Source organism: Calidris pugnax, unplaced genomic scaffold (genome assembly GCF_001431845.1).
Source record: "Calidris pugnax isolate Ruff unplaced genomic scaffold, ASM143184v1 scaffold164, whole genome shotgun sequence".
NCBI lineage: Eukaryota > Metazoa > Chordata > Aves > Charadriiformes > Scolopacidae > Calidris > Calidris pugnax.
Window position 1 is genome coordinate 256,464 of NW_015090895.1, and position 23,661 is coordinate 280,124.

The 23,661-nt window shown below is 41.4% G+C and overlaps 1 protein-coding gene across 3 annotated transcripts in view; it reads right to left on the reverse strand.

The window, feature by feature from the left end:
• Positions 1-23,661, reverse strand: part of PCYT1B (phosphate cytidylyltransferase 1, choline, beta) — a 44,830-nt gene that overhangs the window by 6,331 nt on the left and 14,838 nt on the right. For 2 of the 3 annotated variants that reach the window (XM_014948361.1, XM_014948363.1), the window contains exons 2-6: positions 11,647-11,746; positions 10,123-10,239; positions 6,795-6,946; positions 5,743-5,821; positions 2,467-2,675 (exon numbers count right to left, since the gene is read on the reverse strand). In XM_014948361.1, the coding sequence (XP_014803847.1) occupies positions 2,467-2,675; positions 5,743-5,821; positions 6,795-6,946; positions 10,123-10,239; positions 11,647-11,746 (657 nt within the window). The remainder of the gene's footprint in view (positions 1-2,466; positions 2,676-5,742; positions 5,822-6,794; positions 6,947-10,122; positions 10,240-11,646; positions 11,747-23,661) is intronic. The other variant, XM_014948362.1, reaches the window with a different exon arrangement.

A 23,661-nucleotide genomic window follows, 5' to 3' on the forward strand; every position in this document is an offset into this window, starting at 1 on the left:
AAATCTCTCATTGCCTGGCTAATACAGGAGCTTCTGGCTGCAACAGAAAGATGTGGGTAGGCCAGTGGCTTGTGGCCAGAAGATTTGAGAGAAGAGAGAGCAAACTCCTAATTGCAAAGTCACAGAGAACACAGAGGAACAGAGAAGATAACATTAGGGGGCCAAGCTTGTAAAATACTTCAGGGTTTAAAGGGCTTTTGTCCTGGAATGCTTCTGTGCTCTTCAAACTTACAGGGCATGCAGTGAACTAAGGCTGTGCCTCTGAATCTGAAGGTGTAATTGTCTCTGTAGAAGCACAGATCAACTATTGGCTCTTAATTTCCTGTGAACTTCATTTAATGGGCAGTTGAATTTACTTTTAAAACAAATACTGTTTAATGCTGAGGTGGGTTTTATTCCAGCTCATGAATCATTAGAACTGTCTTTGCAGGCCACAAGGCTGAACAAAATCCTCAAGGTCCAAAGGAACTGAACTCACTTTGTACCCAAAAGGTGACCAAGCTTTTCTTCTAGCAGGGAAGCCAGTGCTTTTCTGTCTTGGTGAAATCCAGGGGGGGTTTATTTTGAAACACGAACAGCCTCTGGTACAAATTAGTATTTCCGCATTTAAATTACTATAAGCTAAATAACCAAATGCCAGGAGGAACTTCAGGACACATCAGTGTCTCGCGACTGGGGGAAGTATACCTTATGCAACAGCATCTTAACCTCAGAGCCTCTGAAGGACAAATTTGAGGACCTCTAAGGCAGATGCCTTAATTTAACGGATATTAGCAATACTGATGCTTCTGGGTGGAGTACTTCCAAGCAGGATTTTTTTAGAGATTCTGTAGAAGACTGGAAAAAAAAGCCCAGTGAAATGAATATTTATGCCGTGATCTGTGATTCATCTGACAGACTTCAAAATAAGAAACAAGTAAACAAAACCCTCATGAAATGACACAATTCAGTCCTTCACGAGGGGGTTTCCCAGTTCCAGGGAAGGAGGGGAAAGTCCTCCTGTGAGCCAGTACAATCACAGGGAAGAGTTCAGCTATATGGGTTATCTTGAGGCCTTAAATTAAGACTTGAAACAGAAAATGAAAGAAAGAAAACTTTCTTTTCTGTTAAGTGTTTACTCCTTACTGGAGAGTAAGGTGCAGTGCTGTAGATGGAAGCTGAATAATTTGAGCTGCTATGTTTTCCTGAGGCATCTTTTCAAATGGTGCTCTGCCTGCCTATTGTGGCTTCTGATCTCTTCAGCATCCCTTGTGTATGAGCTTCCTAACACGCTTCTTTTTCTTTTAAAAACTATTTTAGCCTCCTCTAGTAATCTCACTGCTCAGCTGTTTTCGGTTTTGGTTTTTAATCCTGTTGTGTTGTAGAGAACATTTGGACATCAAAGTTTTTGCTCTCTGTGCTGCCTTCTCACAATGAGAATACAGAAAGAAATGGTGTCTTGGGTGAGTGGCTGAGAAGCTGGGGGTGGGGGCTCCTTCCTAATGTGTCATTAAGTCACAGCTCGTATAAGAAGGGAGAGCAGTTTTGTTACAAACATGAAAACATAAGATAGAAACAAAGCTGCTAATTAATAGGAGCAATTCAAACTACCCTCAATGTTTTCCTGAGGCATCTTTTCAAATGGTGCTCTGCCTGCCTATTGTGGCTTCTGATCTCTTCAGCATCCCTTGTGTATGAGCTTCCTAACATGCTTCTTTGTCTTTTAAAACCTATTTTAGCCTCCTCTAGTAATCTCACTGCTCAGCTGTTTTCGGTTTTGGTTTTTAATCCTGTTGTGTTGTAGAGAACATTTGGACATCCAAGCTTTTGCTCTCTGTGCTGACTTCGCACAATGCTAATACAGAAAGAAATGGTGTCTTGGGTGAGTGGCTGAGAAGCTGGGGGTGGAAGGAAGCTCCTTCCTAACATGTCATTAAGTCACAGCTCATATAAGAAGGGAGAGCAGTTTTGTTACAAACGGGCTCCTTCCTAATGTGTCATTAAGTCACAGCTCGTATAAGAAGGGAGAGCAGTTTTGTTACAAACATGAAAACATAAGATAGAAACAAAGCTGCTAATTAATAGGAGCAATTCAAACTACCCTCAGCTTACCAGTTGTTTTTTTTTATCAAAATCTTTGCTCTCTGTGCTCTCTTCTCACAACGGGAATAGAGAAAGAAATGGTGTCTTGGGTGAGTGGCTGAGAAGCTGGGGGTGGAAGGAAGCTCCTTCCTAACATGTCATTAAGTCACAGCTCATATAAGAAGGGAGAGCAGTTTTGTTACAAACATGAAAACATAAGATAGAAACAAAGCTGCTAATGAATAGGAGCAATTCAAACTACCCTCAGCATACCAGTTTCTTTTAAATTAAGTTCTTCCCAGCTATTTTAAAAGCAGCAGGAGGAAGATGTCGTTTCTTAACCTTTACATCCGGGGTGTCCTAGGAGAGAGTGTTTCAGAAGCAAACGCAGATGGGTGTACTTACATTTATAAAACTAACATTGAGCTCTTTGGCGGTGTATCCCCGTTGGAGGTTGCGCCGGGCGTACACGTCGTAGTCCCGGACGATCCGTGTAATGATATCCGAGGTGGAGATACCTTCCGTTCTCTGCGTTGGTACGAACATTCCTGAGCAAAGTGGGAAAAGAAAGCCCTCTGAGAAGGCACGGCAGGCCCGGGCACTGCGGAGGGTAGCTGGGGATGAACACAAAAATGCCTGACCACAGGGAAGAGACTTGCAGTTCTGCCCATCGTATTCCCCGTTGGTTCCCTGTGTGAGCCTTACAGAATGCACGAGGTTGCTATACTGTTTATTTTTACCTCAAGTCTTCAGAAAGGCTAAAACTTGCCCCCTTCCCAGTGTCAGCTGTTTTGTGGAAGTTATTAGACTGGCAGGGGCTCCTGAGCCAGGAAGGCAAAACCTCACAGTTGTGGCGATTCACTGAGCAGTTCTTTCCATAAGCATAGCCCTTGTTTAATGTTGTGAAAAGGAGTCGGGGGTTGGCTTTGTTCTGCTGAGTGAAACAGAGCAGCCTCTGCCCTTGGAAGGCCTTCAGGTAAAAGATGCATCACAATAACTGGGAAAAACCCTGGAGGTGCTTGTAACAGAAAGACGAAGCATAATGGTAGTGTGACCAAACCAGGGTATCAGGCCCCACAGCCCCCATTTCATGTCCACCAGGCCAAGTCAGTGGCTGCAAAACCATTTTTCCTGGTCCAGCAGATCAGTCTCTAGTAAAACTGGTCATTTATTAATCTGAGGAATATATTGCTTTTTAATTGCTCCTCATCAAGACAGGATCGCTTGTTTTGTTAGAGCACGTCACAAAGGCAATAAATAGTAGCAGAGTGCTAGCACTACTTTGTTTAGTACCTATTTAGGGCTACAAAAATTACTACTATCACTTATACGTAATTGCAACATTGAGCTGCTGATGAGAGAGCACTGTGAGATAAGACTGGAATGGGTTTTGCAAAAAAAAAGTAATGCTTTGTCTTAAAAAGGCGCTATAGCTACTGGCAAATTAATCCTCACATGTTCACTTGAAGTAGGCAGGCATTGCTAGCTAATTTCACAGGGTTAGAAAAAGATCTGGTGAAGGAATCAAGAAGCTTAGCAGCCTCTTATGACTAAATGCTATGTGATATTTCTTTCTTTCTGATCTCTAATTAATAGTCTGCTAAAAAATAGATTCTTTTAATCACCAGCAGAGAGGTTTCCCTGATCGTGCTTTTCAGGCTTGCAGCAGTCACTCAAGAAGCTATTTTTGGAAGCAGTAAAACCCACTTTGAGCCAGAAGCCTTTATAGATAGGGCTTGGATTTTGTTTGTGTATTCTTGTAGCTCCTACCCTTGCGAAGCCAAAAGCTGAATTGTTTTCAAGCAGATGCACTAACCCGTATATGAGAACATTACCCATATATGAGAACATCACTCATATGCTTCATGTGTTGGACTGATTCATGTTTTCCAAACTAACTGTTCATTTGCTTTCATATGCTTCATGTGTTGCACTGATTCATGTTTTCCAAACTAACTGTTCACAGATGTGCACAGGTTTAGTCAGTGCACTCTCACCCAGCTCACTCCTGTCCATACGCCCTCCCACCCCCTGAAGGCAGTGGGGAAATGGGAGCCTATGGGAATCTACACAAGGAGCTCTGCAGTTCTCACCTGCTTCTCTGCTCCCCAGCAACCTGATGTGGGAAAATGGGAGTACTGGAACTAAAGAAAATGCACAAATGCACCCACAGCATTGGTCTATTTAAAACAAAAACCTCTAGGAGAAAGGGGAGATTCATTATGGCAATAATGCTGTTCTGGAGCATTAGGACTATTACAGCACTACATCTCAAAACTCTTCACAAACAAGGTTACATGATGTCCCAGTTCATATGTAACAAAATTCAGCCATACAAGCCTGCCGTCACTTCTCCAGCATCTGGCAGTGATGGACAAGTCTCTGAAGCTGTCAGTCCATACTCTGTTCTGCAAAGTTTGAATTTTTCGTCAGGACACATCTGCACCACTCCCATGCCCAACCACAGCAGAGAAGGGTGTGCTGGGTTTGGGCACTCTCCAGCTCAGGCTGGTAACGATGCAGTGACACCAGGGGCTCCTGTCACAGTGTCCTGTGCACTCAGCACCTTATAGAAGAAATGCAGAGTAGCTGCCTGTGCAGCACGTATGCTGTATGTCCCTCGGTGACCTGCCCTTACCGGGGATACCTTTGTTCCCTTGCCTAGAAGTAAGCTGGTGCTGGCTCTGAAACTGTAGTCTCAGAAGCAGCTCCCAAAGGAGGCTTGTGAGTCTGATACCACAGTGAGGTTTGCAAGTGGAAAAAGATCAAGAACTGCTGCTATAAAAAGCTTATTCTTTCAGCTCAGGTCAATACATGGTCTCCTGCTGCCATTGTATAGCTTGAGAAGGTCACTTTGCACGACAAATTACCATCGGGCAGATTCACTCTGGAATTTTTTTAAGCTTCCAATATGCATGTTTATGTAGACCAGGAAGAGGATGGATTCGCCAGGGTTCAAAGCAGCACCTCCAGGGAGCAGGAGAAGAAAGGTATGATGCATTCCTCCTCCTGCACTCCATTCTGTTAGGGTAGCTGCTTGGGCAGAGGCTTCATGTTATCTCCTCAGATTTAATTCAGCTTCCTCCAACTGAAGAGATACAAACTCCTGATGACTTCAGCATGTTCACGTTCAATGTAATGTGGGAGTCAACCAAACTGCTAAATAGTCATGGCAAATGAATTACTCTGGTAGTGATTTAAAACCTCTGCCAGTGTAGGGAAAAGAACCCTCCATGCAAATCGGAAGTGGATCCTAATGGCTCCTGAAGGCTGCCTGTGGTTGCCTGTATTCAGGACTGGGCTGTGTCAAGGAGTCGTCAGTTTGTGGTTATCAACAAACCACTGAAGTTGGCTGGGTTCCTGTGGGAACTAAACTCATTTTCATCCATTCAAAGCTCTTAGATGAGCACCCTAAAATTGTTTTAAAAACCCACGCGGGACTCTTTCATGACAGATCTGAATGGTTTCCTGGGGATGATGGCAGGAATTCAGCCAAGGACATCCTTTGTGGTTTTACAAAGTGAATCTTTCTGCTGAAGTCAGCCGTACCTACCATTAGGGTGTAAGAGAACGTGACGTTATCTCTACTGCTTCTCTTCCAGCAGTTGTGGTCAAAAGGCAGTAAAAGAATTTGAGCTGAGGCTGTAAAGGGAGGTGCTTAAAATGTAAAGTTGCTCTTACCTGCCTCCTTTATGTGTTTGTATACATCATCCGAGCCAGCGGAGGAGTACGGGATGTCATCGTGGGCTACAAAGTCAATCTGCCAGTGAACAGAAGAAGAATCACATGCCACCATCACTGAATTTTGGTTCAGTGGGAGGTCGTTGTGGAGGATCATCTCTTTTCTCGCCTTCAGCTGATTTGCTTTTGACATTCTCATCCTAAAGCCATCACCTAGAATATTGCACTAGATTTAGGCCTGCAGCTGCTGTGTTGTGTGATCAATTATGAAAGAACAGCAAGCTTGTCTCCAGAAGCACTGCCATTAACACATCACTCTGGCTGGCTCTGTGTGATATTCTGTAGAAAACCTACGACATTTTTTCTTGCTTTTGTTGTTACTGGAAGAGCTAAGTCAAGTGGCAAAGCCTTGGCTTTCAAACCCGTGGAGGCAGGGTTATTGATTCTGCTTCCTTAGGGCTGTGTGTATATACATGTATACCTACTACTGTCATGCTGTCCTTTCATCACCCAGTGATGTGGACATTAAAATACATCCTAGTTAATTGTGCTTTTGTTAAAATTTATATATATATTGCAAGCCAGTCAGTAGGATGTAAGAAGTTCTATCCTGCCTTTTAGAGGGCACATGGCATTTTCACATATTTCTGGCCAATCATTGCACCTGCTGACATTAAAAAGAAATGCGCCTTCAATTCAGGACTTTAACAGGACTTTAGGCACTATGTGATAACTTGATAGTTCATGATTTCCTTTCCTGATGATTCATGATCTCCTTTCCTGAAAGTCAATTTGTGAATAACTCTCCAGTGTTATTTTGCCATTCACAAATCCCACCACATAAATCATCTCAGCACAGTGAGGAAAAAAAGGCAAGACAAATATAACATTTTCTGACAAAGATGGAGGCAAGCAATGCCACGTACTATTTTGGTGACTGGAATTAACTAAATAAAATAATTTGCTCCGGCTTATAGAATTTCACAGACTTGCTGTTTATTCTGAACTGTCAGTCTACGAAGGGGAAGGGAGGGATAAGGGGGGGAATGTACCTTATGTTTTTCAAGGAACTCAGGTGTCAGTGTCCAGGGTGCATCTCTGATGACCTCATCCACATAACGACAGTGTCTGAGGGCTTCATATCGCTCAGTTTCGTTCATCACAGTGAAGCCTTTGAATTTATGAGTTAAATCATCACTGCAAACTAAAATATGGAAGTATCAACAAACAGTTCCATACTTTGTAGAATTAGCAAGACCAGCAGTTGATTATTTCCTGATAAATCCACTAAGCTTAGCTAATTTTGAGGTGCTCCAGGGCATCTAAGAGTTCTGCTCACAACTGGCAGGTACAACCATAGAGACATCCTTCTCTTTCTGGAGCTGCAGCCAGAACCTGCCTGAGATATTGCAGCACACCTCAAGCCGTACTATATGCACATGTTGAGGTAACTCAATCCCACAGTAAGTGTGGATTTCATGGGCTGCAAAATTTCAGGGGTGATGGCCAATGCTTTAAAAACAATCAAAAAGTGCATTGTCAGGAATCACAGAGTGCTTGCAAACCTCATGTATCACAAAATGGTCGAGGCACCACTGGACATCACCTCCTCACAGCAGGGCCAACTACAGCAGGTTGCTCAGGGCCACATCCAGTTGAGTTGCCGAAGATGCAGACCCCTCAGCCTCTCTGGGCCTCCTGTTCCTGCTTTTTGTTCTTAGCTAACCAATGCTCTAAATGATTAATTTGCCAACAAAGCTCTAAATCACAGCAGAATAGTTTCTCACTAAATAAATACTGATGGAAAACAAGTCATGGCAGATTTTATAGGAATCTGAGTTTAGTTTTGAGTTCAGCAGGAACTCAATAGGAAGAGAAGCGAGGCTCGTGCCACGTTCAAATGGGAAATCGCAGAAGGAAGCCTCTGGAAAGGACTGGGAGAAGCTGTGGAATGAGCAAGTCCAGAAATCCTGCACCTTTAACTCTGGATGTACCAATGCTTGGTCACATTGCTTTTAAAATGAGTGGAAGCAACACCCGTGTTACCAGAGGACTACAGAACTTAGGTATTATCTTTCAACCCACGTAATGTTGCATAAAACAGGGTGGCTATCCCCACAGCTGTAACTCTGTCCAATATTCCAGCTACGATAGTCATTTGACACCCCACATGGAATAAAATGATACCCGTTTATAGCTGGGTTGAGAGTGGTTGTCCTTCACCACAGGTCAAATCTATGCCTTGTGGATCTCACTTGCCTATGACATTGGGACAAATAGTAAATGTACTTGACAAATGATAAATGCAACATTATTAGTGCTGCAGGGGAAGCGTGAGAGTAGCCCTACAGCAGCTGCTTCTTTCTAATTTGAAAACATCAACCTATCTAGCAAGGCGCTGGCAAAGATGCAGTCTTTTTTGAGATCTAAAATGGATGGTCTTGCTGTGATGGTTGTTAAGGACCTTTAAAGCAGGAAAAATGTAGGAAGGCTGAGATAGCCCTGGAGTTTGTGCAAAATTTAAGGCCAGATAATAATATACATATGAATTTCAGCTACTGAAATGCTACTCTATCCTATTATGTCATTTTTTGATGCCTGCTGATAAGAAATTTAATGGAGATCAAAGCATTTTCAGTAGAAAGATCCCTTCTGAGATTGTATTTATATTTATTTACAGCCTTTATGTCATCTTAAAGCTACCCTCTCCTGGAAGAAAGGGCCTACTGAAATGATTGGAAAATAGTAATTTTTGCTTGAATTCCACAGAAAGGTTTGATTTCATTTCTTGATTACTGTTTTTTCATGTATAGTGCAGACACAGTATCTCTGTATTTCCTTTTGATTCTGTCATCCTGCTCTAATGACTGATTTGGGAAGGTATAAATACCTATTAAAAAAAAAATCTTAGCTCAAAATAATTGTCTTCACAACAAGAAATAAAAAGGGTTGGTTGTGGTGCCCACAAAGACACATGACACCAGTGCTTTTGCAGCACAAATTGTATGTGGGTGTGGAAAAGTGCCCATTTTTTAAACGTGCTAAGATGCAGAGTGCCTTGATGGGAAGAGGTGCTGATGAGTGCTGGCTGCTTTGTCCTTCACTCCAAAAATAAGGGCAAAGCGAAGCTATGCTATCAATTTCAAAGTAGCCAGGCTTTTGCCCCAGAGCTCCTTCCCTGATCTGGGACACCCACCAGTCTTTTAAAAAGAACAACAAAACCTACATAACGTGCTTTTTTTTTTTTTTTTTTTTTAAAACCTCACAGTCTTGCACCTCTACTAGCATCTTCTGCAGCTATCTGGCTCAGCAGGAAAACAAGAGTCCTAAATGTTTCCTTCGTAACAAAGGGATATATCTCCTTTTCCTCCCATGAAGCTCCATGGAAATTGCCACAATTCATAAACTTAAAAACAAACCCAAAAAGTGTGTTTATAAGGAGGTTTTGCTTTTCCTCTTATTTGGTCTTTTTTCCCCACACTTTCAACTGATTTGAGACAAAGATGCAAAATAATGCATTTTATAAAGTGTCTGAAGGTTGCATTTGCATTCACATTCACTTCATCATCACTGCTGCAAGCATCTGAGCAGCTGAATGCTGCTGTGACATGTTTATGCGAGGCATATCTCAGCCCCAAAGGTGCAGGAAAACTGGAAATGCGTCTTTACAGGCCCCCCTCAGGAAGGAAGGGCTTGCACAGCCAACTAGGCAGGATGCAGCCACCCTCTGGTGACTCCTCAGGCACGCACCAACTGCTGAACAGCTGTTAGCCAGCCGCACAACAACAATAAAAAAAAGAAGAAATTCACAGCAAAAAAACACTGATAAAAAAGTAACCTGCCCAGGGACACTCGTAAGCTGCAAACTGCCTTCAAATCATGACCCACATTTGGGTCTCCAATGATAACGGGCTGGATTTAGCCTCTCTGCTGATGTTGAAGGCTGGGTCTGCACACCCAGTACTGACCTGGCAGCCAGGGGACGTGGGCTGTGCCTGGCTGGCGAAGGGACCGAGGAGCCAGAAATAAATGAGCGGTTGATCTCATTCACTCATCTCCATCTTTGAACAATTTTGAGCGAATAACTGGAAAAGGTAAATTATTCATATGGAGCTATTCTAAGCTTAGAGTCACGCAGGCACCTGCTTTAACTAGAATAGGAATAGTGCCTGTGCTGCTGAGGGCAGAATTTGACTTTTACTTTAATTGATGCAATTGTAAGAAGTAATTCAAGGCAAATCACCTACAGAAAGCCCCCAGAGTGGAAGCAGCATTCAAAGTCATAGTGTATAAACAGCTGGGTGTGCGAGCACAGCAATAACTCCCTGATACTGAAGCACAGAAGGAAAAATCCAGTGCAATAAATAACTCTGATCTTACCTCCTACTAATAAGTAGCTATTTGGGAAGAGGGTTTTGGCTTGCATAAGAGCTCTAGCATGGCCAGAGTGGAAGAGGTCAAATATTCCATCTGCATACACTCTGACAGGTCTGTCAACTGTGGAGAAAGAAACACAACAGTGATTTTTCAGACCCAAAACAAGTTGCACTTAATTCTTACTGGGCAGGTTTTGGTTCCCTGATCAGATGATTGCAGAGATTTACCCCAGTTCGGATATTCGAAATGCACCGTGGGTGAAGTCGCACTATTTTATCCTGCTCATTACTTGTTCTTCCTTGTACTCTCTGCTGTTTTCTCTCAGACTTTGCCTATTTATTATCATCCATCATCTCCATATTCTAATTTAGCAAAAATGTCATCTTCCTTCCTCATTCGGAGTTCCACCATATGTCTTGTTCTTTTCTCTCTGCCTTTCTAGTCAGTTCTGCCTTCTGGATTTTTTCAATTTTTCCTTATTTTTTTCCTATCATCTCCCTTTTCTCCTCTTGTCTGTGACTTTCTTTTTTTTCCACAGCCTACCGCTGCAAAAACGTATTGCTTGTTTCTTCCACATAAACCTTTCACTTCCTCTTTCCATCCTCCCCCCAGGCGCTTCTCTCTAATAAGCTGATCATTTATTTTTCTCACCATCCTTCTGCTATCACTCTTATAACTCTTGCTTTCTGTACAACATCTTCAGCAGCGGCCTTCAGGTAGAAAAAGGACTTGCTTTACCAAATGACAAGCTTGGCAGCTGTGCCACAGAGAAGTCACCTCCAAGCAAAAGGACAGCAGAGATGACAGCAACAGAGCTCCAACCTCATGGACTGTGCTTCAGTGCTACAGAGAGATACCTCTGCTGTCGGGACACCCAGGGGTCAACAGAAATATGGGGACAACACTGTTCCTTGCAGAGCTGAGTGGAAAGCTGAGGCTTACCTCTATAAAGTGTACATGCTTAAGAAACTTATTTTTCAAAAGAATCTCATGGAATTTAGAGGCGGGGATGAAGTAGATATTTGGGACTTTATGTAAAATCATCCTGTTTCACCAGCCCAATCACAAGGGTAGGTCTGGAAAAACTGTCCAGATAGAGTTCCAAAATTGGACATGCTTTCTTTTCAAAGGGCAAATGGCCTTTAAAGCCATCTAAAGCCCGATGTGATCAACAAGAGTATCAGCAAAAGAAAATGTTTTACAGCATACAAAGGCAGTACAGAAAAAGAATCCAGGAGGTAGCCACTGCACAGCACAACTTTAAGGCCATCTGGAGTGGGCTGGCAAGCCTTCCTTCCAACCAACATACAGACACCCATGAAAACATCAAACTCAAAGTTGAAACATTTTCTGTAGCACAAGATAACAGTCCCCTTGTCACTGATTTCTTCCCTATTACCTGAGAGCACCAGATACCAGGCTGGCCTTTCAGTGGAAGGCACAAGCCAGCACGGACAGCCGTTTGTAAGGGAGAGCCTGTGCTTTGGGAGCGCCCAGGGTCCTGCTGATGTTGCTCTCTACACATACCTGGTGTTCCCAGGCGGGCTTGTGCAATGGTTAGCTTCTCATGGGGGGCTTGGCACTGACAGCTTGTTTCGTCTGCAAATGGAGCTGGTGCCGTCAGAGTCTGGAAGGGGGAAAAAAACACAGAGAAAGTCAATTTATTTCTTCCATCAAGTAGTTAAAAAAGAACCATTTAGCTGTGTCAAGATGCTGTAACCAGGCTTAATGCTGATTTGTTCCCTGAGGATTTTTGCTTTTTGGTCACCCCTGAGCATACACAATTCACACAAGGTAAAATGATGAGGAAAATAAATCATTCCAAACACATCATGCAACTTAATTCTTTGTCTCTGTTGAGAAGCACAAGCATTTCTGAATTGGTGCAGGTACATAATTTTTCCATTTGCCAAGGTCAAAGTTGGGTTTGGTGGCCCACACACCTTAATCCTTGCTTTGGTCCCAACGAGTCCAAAGGCTTAAGATGCAAAATGTATTCTACTATGTACGTAGCTGGAAAAACCAATTGGGAGCCAGACTCTTTTCAGTGGTTTCCAGTGATAGGAGAAGGGGCAACGGGCACAAGCTGGAACATAGGAATTTCCATTCAAATGTGAGGAAGAACTTCTTTATGGTGAGGGTGACAGAGCACTGGAACAGGCTGCCCAGGGAGGCTGTGGAGTCCCCTTCTCTGGAGATTTTCAAGACCTGCCTGGATGCAGTCCTGAGTGATGCGCTCTGGGCAATCCTGCTTTAGCAGGGGAGTTGGACTAGATGATCTCTAGAGGTCCCTTCCAACTCTGACAACTCCATGATTCCGTGATTTAGAAAGCTGCAAATGGACCACTTCCTCACAAGCACCAGTTCCTCCCACTGGCAAGACAACAGTACAGATGAGTGGAACTACAGGTTGTTTTGTTGTTTTTAATCAGAACCTTGTATAATTTTGAGAAGCCATTCAAAATAAAGGCAAGACTTCAACCAGAAGTCCGAGCTAACTGAGCTGCAAGTCCTTTCTCTGGTTGACACATGCTGTAATAGTACTAAAATGCTCTAGCTGTGATCACAGCACCACAAGGGTACTTGCTCTGAAGCAATTATAACCTAAAGATCTAAGAGAGAGAGTGAGAATGTGTGAAGAATGATGTGGCATTATCTGCCAGGAAACCTGATTACAGAAATTACATTTTCTGTCCATGCCTATGTAGGAAGTTATCAGCAATCAGAATCTCAGATATTTATTATCTGCCATATGGTCTGATATGAAAAAACATGCTTCTGCTGCTCTTGGATTGAAATCTTTACGAAATCATAAAAACAGCAAACTACCAAAAGCTGAGTTTTGGGTTGCTTTGTTTTTACGAGATGAGCTGATGGTTGAGACAAGCGAAATATGTCACTTACTTTGCCTCCACCATGACTTGGCAGGGACCTCATGGCCTTGGAGCTGCAGCTTGGTTTGGTTTTGACAGTGACCATTTGTGCAACGCACAGTTGTACCAGTTCCAGCATCTATGGTTGATGGTAGCAGAATCTCTCTTCCCCTTTACACTTTTTTTTTTTTTTTCCCCAGCTTTTGGATGCTGAATGCTTAATCACTGAGCATATATTTTCTTTAGCATTTCTGAGACACTTTTAAGGCACATCATGCCTAATTGCTGCTGACCTCTGAGGTCACTGGCTTGTTGCATGGAAAGCTTAGAGGACAGTAGTAAAACAGCAGCAAAGACTTAAAGTGAGCTAAGGTTCATATCCAGCTCTTTCTGCTGCTTTACTATTAATTTTGTTTACTGAAATCACTACATTTTTATTTAGATTACTTTTTTTCCTCCTTCCATTTTTCTTTCCTTTTTTTTCTTAATCTCCAAGGTTGCAGGAAATCATCTGAGGTAACATTAATATCTTAGTGATAAAAATCACAGCTTCTCTGCACAGACAAGGTTAAAAATGGAGAAACTATGACCAAGTCCAAGTTTCTGTCTGGATTTTGTGGACGGGCACTGTTCATCAGGCCACCCACGCCGCACAGTGTAGAACATTACACATAATCATACCGTGCCAGCTTCTTCCTTTATTTTCTAAATACTGTCTTTTTGCTTCTGGCTTTGAGATCGCTGTGTGCTAACCTGTCTTTTTATCTCCAAGCAAGGTCAAGTTACACAGCAGCCCATACAGCCTGCTTCCCGCTGGGATAAAGAGGAAGGCAGAAAAGTTAAAACAATAATGGCTATGGTCTGAGGCCTGCAACTGGTAATCAGATCCTAGCTTGGCAGAGGCTGTTTCCTTGGAGATTATTTGAAGAAAATAGGCCTGGTTTGCAGCAAGATATTTTTTTGTCCCCCTAGGCAAACACAGTGGTGCTTTTTATCCATGTAAGCGCCTTTGCAACACCAAGATTTTTCTTTTGGTCTCTGCTCAATGGAAAACCACCTCTATTAGCTTCCCATCGGTCCAGCTTTTGTGAATGCTCATCATTAAAGCTCGCTTTAAGGCTGAGGGCTTAGAACCAGACTTGTCAATATTCCCGTTATTCTCTGACCCCTCAGTCACTGAATATGAAAATATATTAAATAGATTAAAATCAGCAATATTCTATCAAAGAGAAGGCAATAGAGAAATGCATAAAGACCATGTGCTGACAGATCAACTGAAATACAGCCATAGTTTCCCAATTAGTATCCAATATTATTTCATTTTATCTGGTCTAGAAAAAATGTTGCTGAGCTTAACAAAAACATCTTATGAGTAGAATAAGATGAGCCCATTTTGTTTGTATATAACAGCATAAGATAAAATATTTCAAGAAATTATTAAAAACCAGAAATAATTTATCAAACCTCTTTCAGTTTGTATATAATTACTTGCATTCTTTCCAGTTTCTTGTCAGTAATAACTAGAATTGGGAGAAGAGTGCAAGTCATTTATATAACTGCTTTTTCATTTTGTTTAATCCATTAAAGTACTTTTAGAAGTTCGCTATAGTGTTGCCAATAATTAGATGGTTAGACAAAGACTGTGCAAATGTACTTCATCTTTCTCTGACAGATTTTTCCCTTCATCTGCACCTTCATTATTTTCTAGGCATTTACATTTTGCAATTACTCAAGCAAGTCAAATTAGGCTCATGTTTTGGGCCAAGGTAAGTTTCTGCAATCTGCATCATCCTGTAGCAGAATGCTCTATAGCCTAAGCATGAGTTCAGTGATGAATTATCTCTTTTTGCTCAGCACCTGCCTCCTCCTTGTATTATTTGATATTCTTGTACTGGAAGCTTCAGTAAATTTATCCGTATTCACCTATTACCTGCCTCTCTCTTTTCCCCCCTCAGTCATGTTTTCCAGGCTGAAAAGCTTTACCCCATTTATTTGTTCCTTGTTGGAAGCTGGTCCACAACTTAGATTATTTTTGTTGCCCTTCCCTGTTAACTGCAAGGTGATTTTTACAGTGCTCAAAGTGATAACTCTTCCAATTTCTAGAGCTTTAATAGATAGGAATAGAAAATTATTTACATGGTGCTCACATTTTGCAGTTATCTTTGATGACATAAACACCTTACACCTGGTGTCAGCAGGGAGATCTTACTTTCATTTAAGCAGTCCGAATGCCACATCATTACTGTATTATTAATATGTGGTGTCTAGAGAAAGCCTATTATATGTCATAAATGAAGAAGTCATTGTAATATTAGAACTTGTTAGTGGTATTTACTGCAGATGATGTTAAAAAACTCTTACAATGCAAGTTCTGTTCCCTAGGAACGAAGGTGCTGCATTCAATTATAATTAAATTCACTTCCTAAATACGAACGTACTTGAAAGCATCATATCCAATAATCCTGGCATATCAGAAGCAACTCATTCTGTAACAAGTTTAAATGGTGTCTTACTTGCATTCTCACCAATTTGCAAAAATAACTGAATGATGCTCAATAAACTTCAGGAAATTAAAAGAAGGAAGGTGGGTAAAGGGGGGCTTCCTAGCAAATGCCTCACAGCCCCATTTGCACCCAGTAACGTCTTTGTAACCTGCAAATATATTTAGTGAGACAGTAGCCCAGACAGGACAGGACAGTGTGGCAGGCAGCCCTGGTTCTGTGGGCAGGATGTTTTATGATGAAACCCTACACGACAGCTAGAAGCAGCTTATTTTCAGGTGTACCTTGATGCTGCCTTTTTATTATTGCTCTTCATACTCTCTTGGGCTACTGTAGCCATTTAACTTAGCTGCTAGTCAGCAGATAAACATCCATAGCTTATGTTTCCAATGGATTAAAAGGAAAGTGGTCGGTGATTTGTAGAGAGCAGGAGTCATACCACTGAAATAACAGGTCAAAAGTACGAGCACCTCCACACCCTCTCTTCTGTTTACAGCCTGTAATACCAAATAATTAGTTGTGTTATTGTTTGTTTTCTTTGGGGGTTTTTTTGTTTGTTTGTTTGGGTGTTTGGGTTTTTTTACACAACAGCAAGGATGACAGAAATATTTTTGAAAATGGGCAAATGTAGACCCATCTGTGCCATTGCACATCTGCTGTTACAACTCTGCCTGTAGGGTCATAATGTAACATGTTAATGGAAGAAGTTATTCTTTTCAATTTATTTTTTTATTTGCGCTGCTCACCACGTGACATAGACAAAATCATTGTTCTCTCGGTAAAGAAAATAGTTGTTTTGTCATCTAAGATTTTGCCACTAATAAAAATTTAAGAAAATTTCAGATCTTGAACCGTACAGCTACCGAGGCAAAATTTGGTAGAGCAGGCTGGGCTTATGCTTATAAAACAATTAAGCCGGCAGGCAAATTCTGTGGGAGGTCTGATGCTGTAATCTCCTTTTATCTCAGAGGCAGTATTTAAAACAGATAACTGATTTCACTGGAACAAATCACGTGGGTAAGATCTGCTCATAGGAGGAAAGATTATTTTGGGAAGCTGCTCCTGATGTTGACAAACAATAATTACAGAGCAGGAAACGCTGATATCAGTTTTAAGGAACATTTAAGAGAAAAACCCTATCAAAACTCTTGAGAAGGAATTAAAAATGCATGCTGAGTTTCTGAAGTATGAATAACCTTTGCAAGTGGAAAGACTATGTTAAGGACTACCAAGGGCTTCTCTTAGAGGTCCAGGTAGTGAACATTGTGAAAAATGAAAATCACATTGTCTCATGTATTACCTTTAGTAACCAAACAGGTAAATTTATGAGCAATTAAGTTGTAATTGAACACTACTGATGGGTGCTTCCAGGTAAACTTTTAATGCGTGTATCAAAGAAAATCTAGCCTGTTCTCCCACAGTTCTTCTGAGTCAGGGAGGTGGATATAAACTAAAAATAGGGCAAACTAACCTAATAAGAATAATAACTTAAATAAAAATACTAATCTGTTTGCAAACACTCCAAATTGCCTTATTCTCAGTTGCTTTTTCTGGGCTTTTTCTTCAATCAAATATACTTTGTTTGTCATCAGTATTAAGTCAGTAACTACCCAGTGGAAGATGCAATTACAAATGGAAGATGTAATAGAAAAAAGCAGCTTCCACTGCCTTCTCAAGAAGCACAATGATGTATATACGTACAGATTCATAGATTATGAAACCAGAATAACAATTATATAATATAGTAAAATATTTGCAAAAGGCCAAAGCATTTCATGACAAGATTTCTGCGTGACAGCCATGACTTTTGACTGAACTAGAACACGCTATTTAGAAAATAAAATCCATCCTAGAGGTAAGATGAGCCCCAAGTCAAGCAAAGCTCAAGCGAAAGAACTGCTGAGGAAGCACCTCCATCTCCATGATCAACAGCTGGAAAAGAAACTGGAGACAATGGATTTTTTTGATTTCTAAGACCCATTTCTTTTGACCCATGTACATTAGTGTACACACCTCATACATGCCTCAAAGGACCTAACTTCAGCTGTAACATAAGCAAGGGTTAATCTACTGAAACCAACTGAGCTATAGCTAAGATGTTGGGTGAATTTGGCCCGGTTTTCAATCCTTACTTGTGCTTCTACATAAAGGTACTGAATGTCTATCACGTATTTCATGAGAGATGTAGGTCAGCATTTTGTGTGAACCATTACTCAAAACAGACATATGTTGAAGGAAAACAAAACAAAACAAAACACAACACTAACATTTTCCCTTCGGTACAGGAGGCAGGTACTCTCTGCAGTTCCCCAGCTGGCAGGCAGACCCACCTTGGGAAGAACTGTTTTCCCACAGGGAGTGCACTGGGCTTCTCTCTCAGATCCCTGATTCATCCTGTGCCTTTCACAAAAGCTTTTCTTTCACCTTATGCCGTCTGTTTATGTGTGGGGGAAAGGAAAGCAGATTACGTGGAAACAAAGGTATAAGCACATAGTGGGATAGACAGTTCTGGCTGCACTGAGTGTGTCTGTGTGGTTATACGCTACGCGTACTTCTTGCCCAAGCAGTTAGTATTTGGCTCTGAATTCTGTATGTCTTCTGCTCCACGCCCATGTATGTGATGAGCTTCTTTTTAAATTTTATACATATGTTATGTTATAATGTTGTATATGTTTTTGAGGAGGGGGAAGAGAGAAACGATTTATAATGGGTTTCTACTCTGTTTTAAAGATATGACACAAACTTTCGTAATAACAACAACAGCACAGTTTAAGAAATTGGTAATATTCTCCTAATAAAAGCTGCTTCTAAACTAGCATTGCATATACACATTTGCAGGCAAGGAATACAATACATGGAATGTAATATTTGCTCCCCATGCTTATGTGTCATTTGTGAATCCTGCAAAAAATATCTGTAGTTCTGCATATCTGACAAATACATATTGCAACATCTTTTTGCAAAGACTATGGCAATTCAGAATGTGTACCAATTGCATATCTTTTAATGTAGTTAAGGCAAATCACAGTAGATTTTTGGTGTCTAGGGGCAATTTTGTTTTAAGTGCAGCAAAGATTGCTGTATGTCCCCAAGCACAAACCACATTTGGCATGTTTTTTATGGGTTTGTGCTTTAATGTAGTAGCCAGCATTTATGAAATGGAAAATTAATCCAGAGTAAAACCCAAACTTATGAAGGACCAAAAAGATATTTAGTGAAATAAAGTGATTTGGGGTTCCTCAAATATAAGGCTCCTCACATGCATATTTATGCTTAGTTCCACTTCGAAGTAAACAGATGGCAAACCCCCTAGGTCATAACATCACGTGAGAGACAGATGCATGGGACACTTTAACCACAATAAAACCCCCTAAATTCATCATTTGCTCCTCTGAATAAAATTGCATATTCCTTTCAGTGATACAGAAATGAAGATCTGTGGAAGTTCATGGAACTAAAATATCTGAAATAATTCTAGAGGTTGCATCAGACCCTCCGAAAACACTTGTTTGCAAATATGAAGGGAGTAAGACACCCACAGATGAAAATACAGGAAGCCAAGGCATACACCCTTCCCTTGCAATTATTTCAAATTTTGTGCTTAATGTTTCATTGCTTAACAGCAGCAACATGGAAGGCACCGAGAGGAGTCTAGTGCCCCCTTAAACCATTATACAGATTCAGGGAGTGAAAGTACTGAAACTTTCTCATCTACCTTTCAATAAAATAAAATAAATAAAAAAAGAAAAATGTTTTCCAAATGCACTTGAATAATTTGAAAAAAAATAATTCACGTACTCTATTCTAAAAAAAATTGATAAAATAAACAAAATGGCTAAAGCAGCTGATACATAAAATGATGTGACAACTGTCATCTTCAATTGCACCTGAGACTCTTCTCCAAAGTACTGTAGATTCAGTGGTACCAAGGTATTTGGTGCCTAATTCCTACTGAATTGTAAAAGACTGTAGTCTCTGAATCTTAAGACAAAGCAGTAGAAAAAAGTCCAGGAACAGACACTGGGATTTTCAGGGTGAACCTCAAGTGGCTTACAGTGCCTTGGCAGCACGTTTTATGTGCCATATGGATAGGTCTTAAGTCTCCAGCTAGTCTCTCTGTCCTTGCAATGGTGATGCTAAGCAGAAAAAAAACTAGTTGGGTACCTCCACACAGGGCCCTGACGCCCTTTCCTGCACAACCAAATGGGATCTGGCCACAGCTCAAGCTGCCTGAGAACAGGTGTCTGATGGTAGCACGGATGTCATGTAAGCATGATCTCGGGTCAGCCCAGCGTTCCTGGTGTTGCACAGCCAAGGACAGAGCAGGCAGAGCAAAAAGCACCTATCTGCTTCTTTACATCATCTTGAAGACAGACTCACTTTACTTTAAATTTACTTTAAATTAATTCCTGCCTAGTCCTGTACCCACCAACGTCACCCAAAGCACAGGCCAAACCTACCACCTACCTATCTTCTTCTCCCTTGTAGTTCACCTTGGCAATTCAGAGGGTTTTCTGCTTATCAAGTTTCTTAAGGTTCCTTAAGTCGTGCCTAACTTTAAGTGCTGCAGAAGAGCCTGCATTCCTGATTTGGGCTTAATCTCACATTAGACTCAAAGAACAACAAAGATATTGCAACGGAAATGTATGTTTCATTGCCCTGCATTCCCTTAGCTGGCCTAACCCTAAGGGCTTCAGCCAGTTTTGAAAATAAGACATTGGTACCCGGGTCCCAACAATGCTTCTCCAGATGTTATCACTGCGTCCTGTCTTGGATGACAGAGACATGAAGTAAAAGGAAAAGAAGATTTCTGCATGTTCAAGGGAAAGATGAGACCAAGAAGTAGGTTTTGAATTTTGTTTTCAAGTAAGTTTCGATGTGTATTTGGTTTTGCTTTATCTGCAGCACTGTCCTTATAAATTGCCATTGTTTCCTTTTGTGAAAGACACTATCTGGAATTGCCTTCCCAAACAAGGTCCATTAAATGCCTGTTTGTCTCTTTCAGGGGGAGGACTGGTAATTCTCAAGGTGCACACGGATCCTTCAAGGAGCTGCCTACATGTGGGACCACAGTCTTGTGGGATCAAAGTCAAACTTTTGATTCCAAGGGTCATAAATAAATTATAAAATTAAGCTACACAAGGCTTTGTACTTACTCTTTGGTATTTCCTCCTTTGGTATCTCTGCTTGCCTCACTTAGGGACCTGTCTAGTATAGGCAAAGCCTAAGGTTGGCATTCTCAGGCTGACATCCACAGCCCAGCAGTGCTCTGCAGCTTAAGGAAAGTTATCCAGGGCAACGGCCATACCTTGAATGTGCATCATGGTATGACCAGCAGCGATCTTTATCCCATTTAAAACAATGAAGGCCCCCATGACCAAACCATGGGAATCCTACAGTTTAAGTAGGACAAGTAACACTCACTTGAAAAAAGTGGATGGGACAGTGGTAAATCAGAAAGTGGCCAAACCCAGCAGTTTAGTTCAGAAGAGAAATGAATAAATGCAAAACTATACAAACCAGGATTGGAGAAAGGTTATTTGTGGGTTTTTTCTTCACTACCATACTGCTAAAATCACCACTATTGATAAAGCCTGCGACTCTAATTGGTTTGTTTCTCCACTGTGCATTGAGACTAAGGTACATACGTCATTCAGGGAGAGATTTTTCTGGCACTCAGATATATGGAAGTTAAGAACGCAAAGAAGGCAAAGATCAAGTAAGAGATGGACCAGGGGAACTGACTGAAGCATGAATGCTCATTAATGCTCTAGTTGGTTAAGAAAACCCAAAGAGTGTCTTGGGAAAAAAATAATGGCAATTTATATCACAACAGTACTAGGCACTGGAAAACATCAGGTTTCAATACACACTGAAACTTACCTGAGAATTGCCTTCAATGTCCCCTGTTCTCCTGCTCTTTGAAGGATACAGGGGTTTTCTTTAGTCCTACTGTGACACTTCCTGCCAAGCTAGCAGACTCCATAGCCTAAAATCAGAGGACCTAGTGGCAGATAACCATTAAAAATATTCACAGTCTTAAGGCTTTAATAAATTATTCCCTTTTTTTTTTTAAATGAAAAGGATGACAACAACTATTTCAGAAAATAACTAACTCCCTTTACATCTTCTAAAATTTGGGCTGATTCTGAAATTAATATTTCTTTTAAAAAAGCTTCCTAAAAATGAGCCTATCTTAAGAACTTGAAAGCCCAGATAATTAATTTTAGAGATGCATAATAACCTATGAACAGCATTAAAATGTTATCCGTAAATATCACAGGCTTTACTTGCCACCAGCTATATCACTCTGAGGTACCAAACCCATCCTGAGATCCAAGATACCAAAATGATACTAAAATGAAAACTAAGATGCCCTCTTTCATTTATATTAATGAAGTAAGTGACTTGATTATTGGCCCACCACTATGCATGCTGCCTTCAAAGGAGTGGGATCAGAGAAAATACTGAAGATCTTAAAAAAGATCTGATAGGAACTTGATACCCATGTTATTAGATCATCTGTCAAGGGGTGATTCACTGTAACTCTTCAGGACACCAGCTCTGAATTCTTCTCACTTAAGACATAACTTGACTATGCTTGTTTGTATCACTCCTTATGCCCTAATCAAGTACGGTGTATTGCATTATACTTCAAGAGGCAATTTTTTTTTTTTTTGCCTGAAGATAACGTAGATCTGCTGATTGACAAAATATCACTTTATGAGGACACATTTTCCATAAATCTTTATTCAAAATGTCTCTATTGTCCATTATTAATTTACTGGTACTCAGGAAGATCTAAAACATCATAATGAATTCCTGTTTTATTCATGTACTCTAGCTGTCACCTTAATTTCCACAGAAATTACACTGGAATGCGTGATACTGTAAATACTGGCATCATATTGTCACTTCTTTCTTTAAAATCTTTTAAAATGTCAGACTACATGGAGTAATATATTCAAACGGGTTGTTATACCTGAGCTTTTGACAGAGAAATCTTAGACAGCCGGTACGAACACACTGCAGTAACAACACGTGAGCTAACTTTCCCTATTAAAACAGCTCCAAAAGCCTTCCATGAACACATTAAGAGTTTCCTTTAAAGTTGATTCTAATTATAACACTAGCAAGTAGAAAACATTAATTTAGGTCAGCTCCAATGACAGTTGCTATTTCTTGTCGTATCTGAGCAATGTCTCAACTACAGCATTGAATTTAATTACTGAAGTTTGATGTTTAAATATGTTTTAATTAGGACTGTGACTGAATTCTGCTGTTAAATGATCTAATTTCCAGTACTAAACTGTTGCATCAGTCATGCACTTTCACACCTTGATACTGTCTCTGCATTTCTGTGTGTGTGTATAGGTACTGCTATTATTATTTTTCTGCCACTTTGCCAGTGGTGCATACCATGTCGGGGAACGGAGTGATCATTCCTGACGGGAATAACGAAAGGCTTAAATAAAATAGCAAGGAAATATTCTGACTATTTTAAATTAGCCCGTAGGAAAAAAAAAAAAAAAAAAAGAAAGGTGGCTCTCAGATTATTAGCTCCTGGGGTACAGCAGCCTTCTAAAGTTGCCTGCACGGTCTGAAGGAGCCTTCCCTCCTCTTTAACCAAACAACCAAACGAAAGGAGTTTTTACTATCACTCCCCTGGCTCTCTTCCACACTCCTGCACCCCCCCACCCCCCAAAAAAAACCCCATGACTCTCTTCCTTACACATCCCCAACCCAACAGCAGACTCCTCACCGGGCTGTGAAGTTGAGAAAAGTCGGGGGGAGCGGTAGGAGAGGGGTCCCCCAGTGCTGGTTTCGCTGACACCGGCGGCGGGGCCGGCCTTGCAGGGCTCTGGGGGCCGGGAGGGTGACAGCCGGGGAAGGCGACAGCTGCCCGGTGAGGGGGGCCGGGGGAAGGCCGGTACCGGCCACCGCCTCCTCCCAGCCTACGCTGCTCCTCCGCACTCATCCTTAAAGGACATGCGGCTTTACTATTATTTTATATTTTTTTTAACGGTGATACGGCTCCACCGAGTCACACGCTCCCCGTTACCTGAGCCCCGGCCCTCCCCCGCCCGCCTTTCCCAAACGCCACAGACCCTCCCCACAGCGTCTTCCAAGCGCGCCCTCATCCCTGAGGGGCTCGGGGCCGGGGGGGG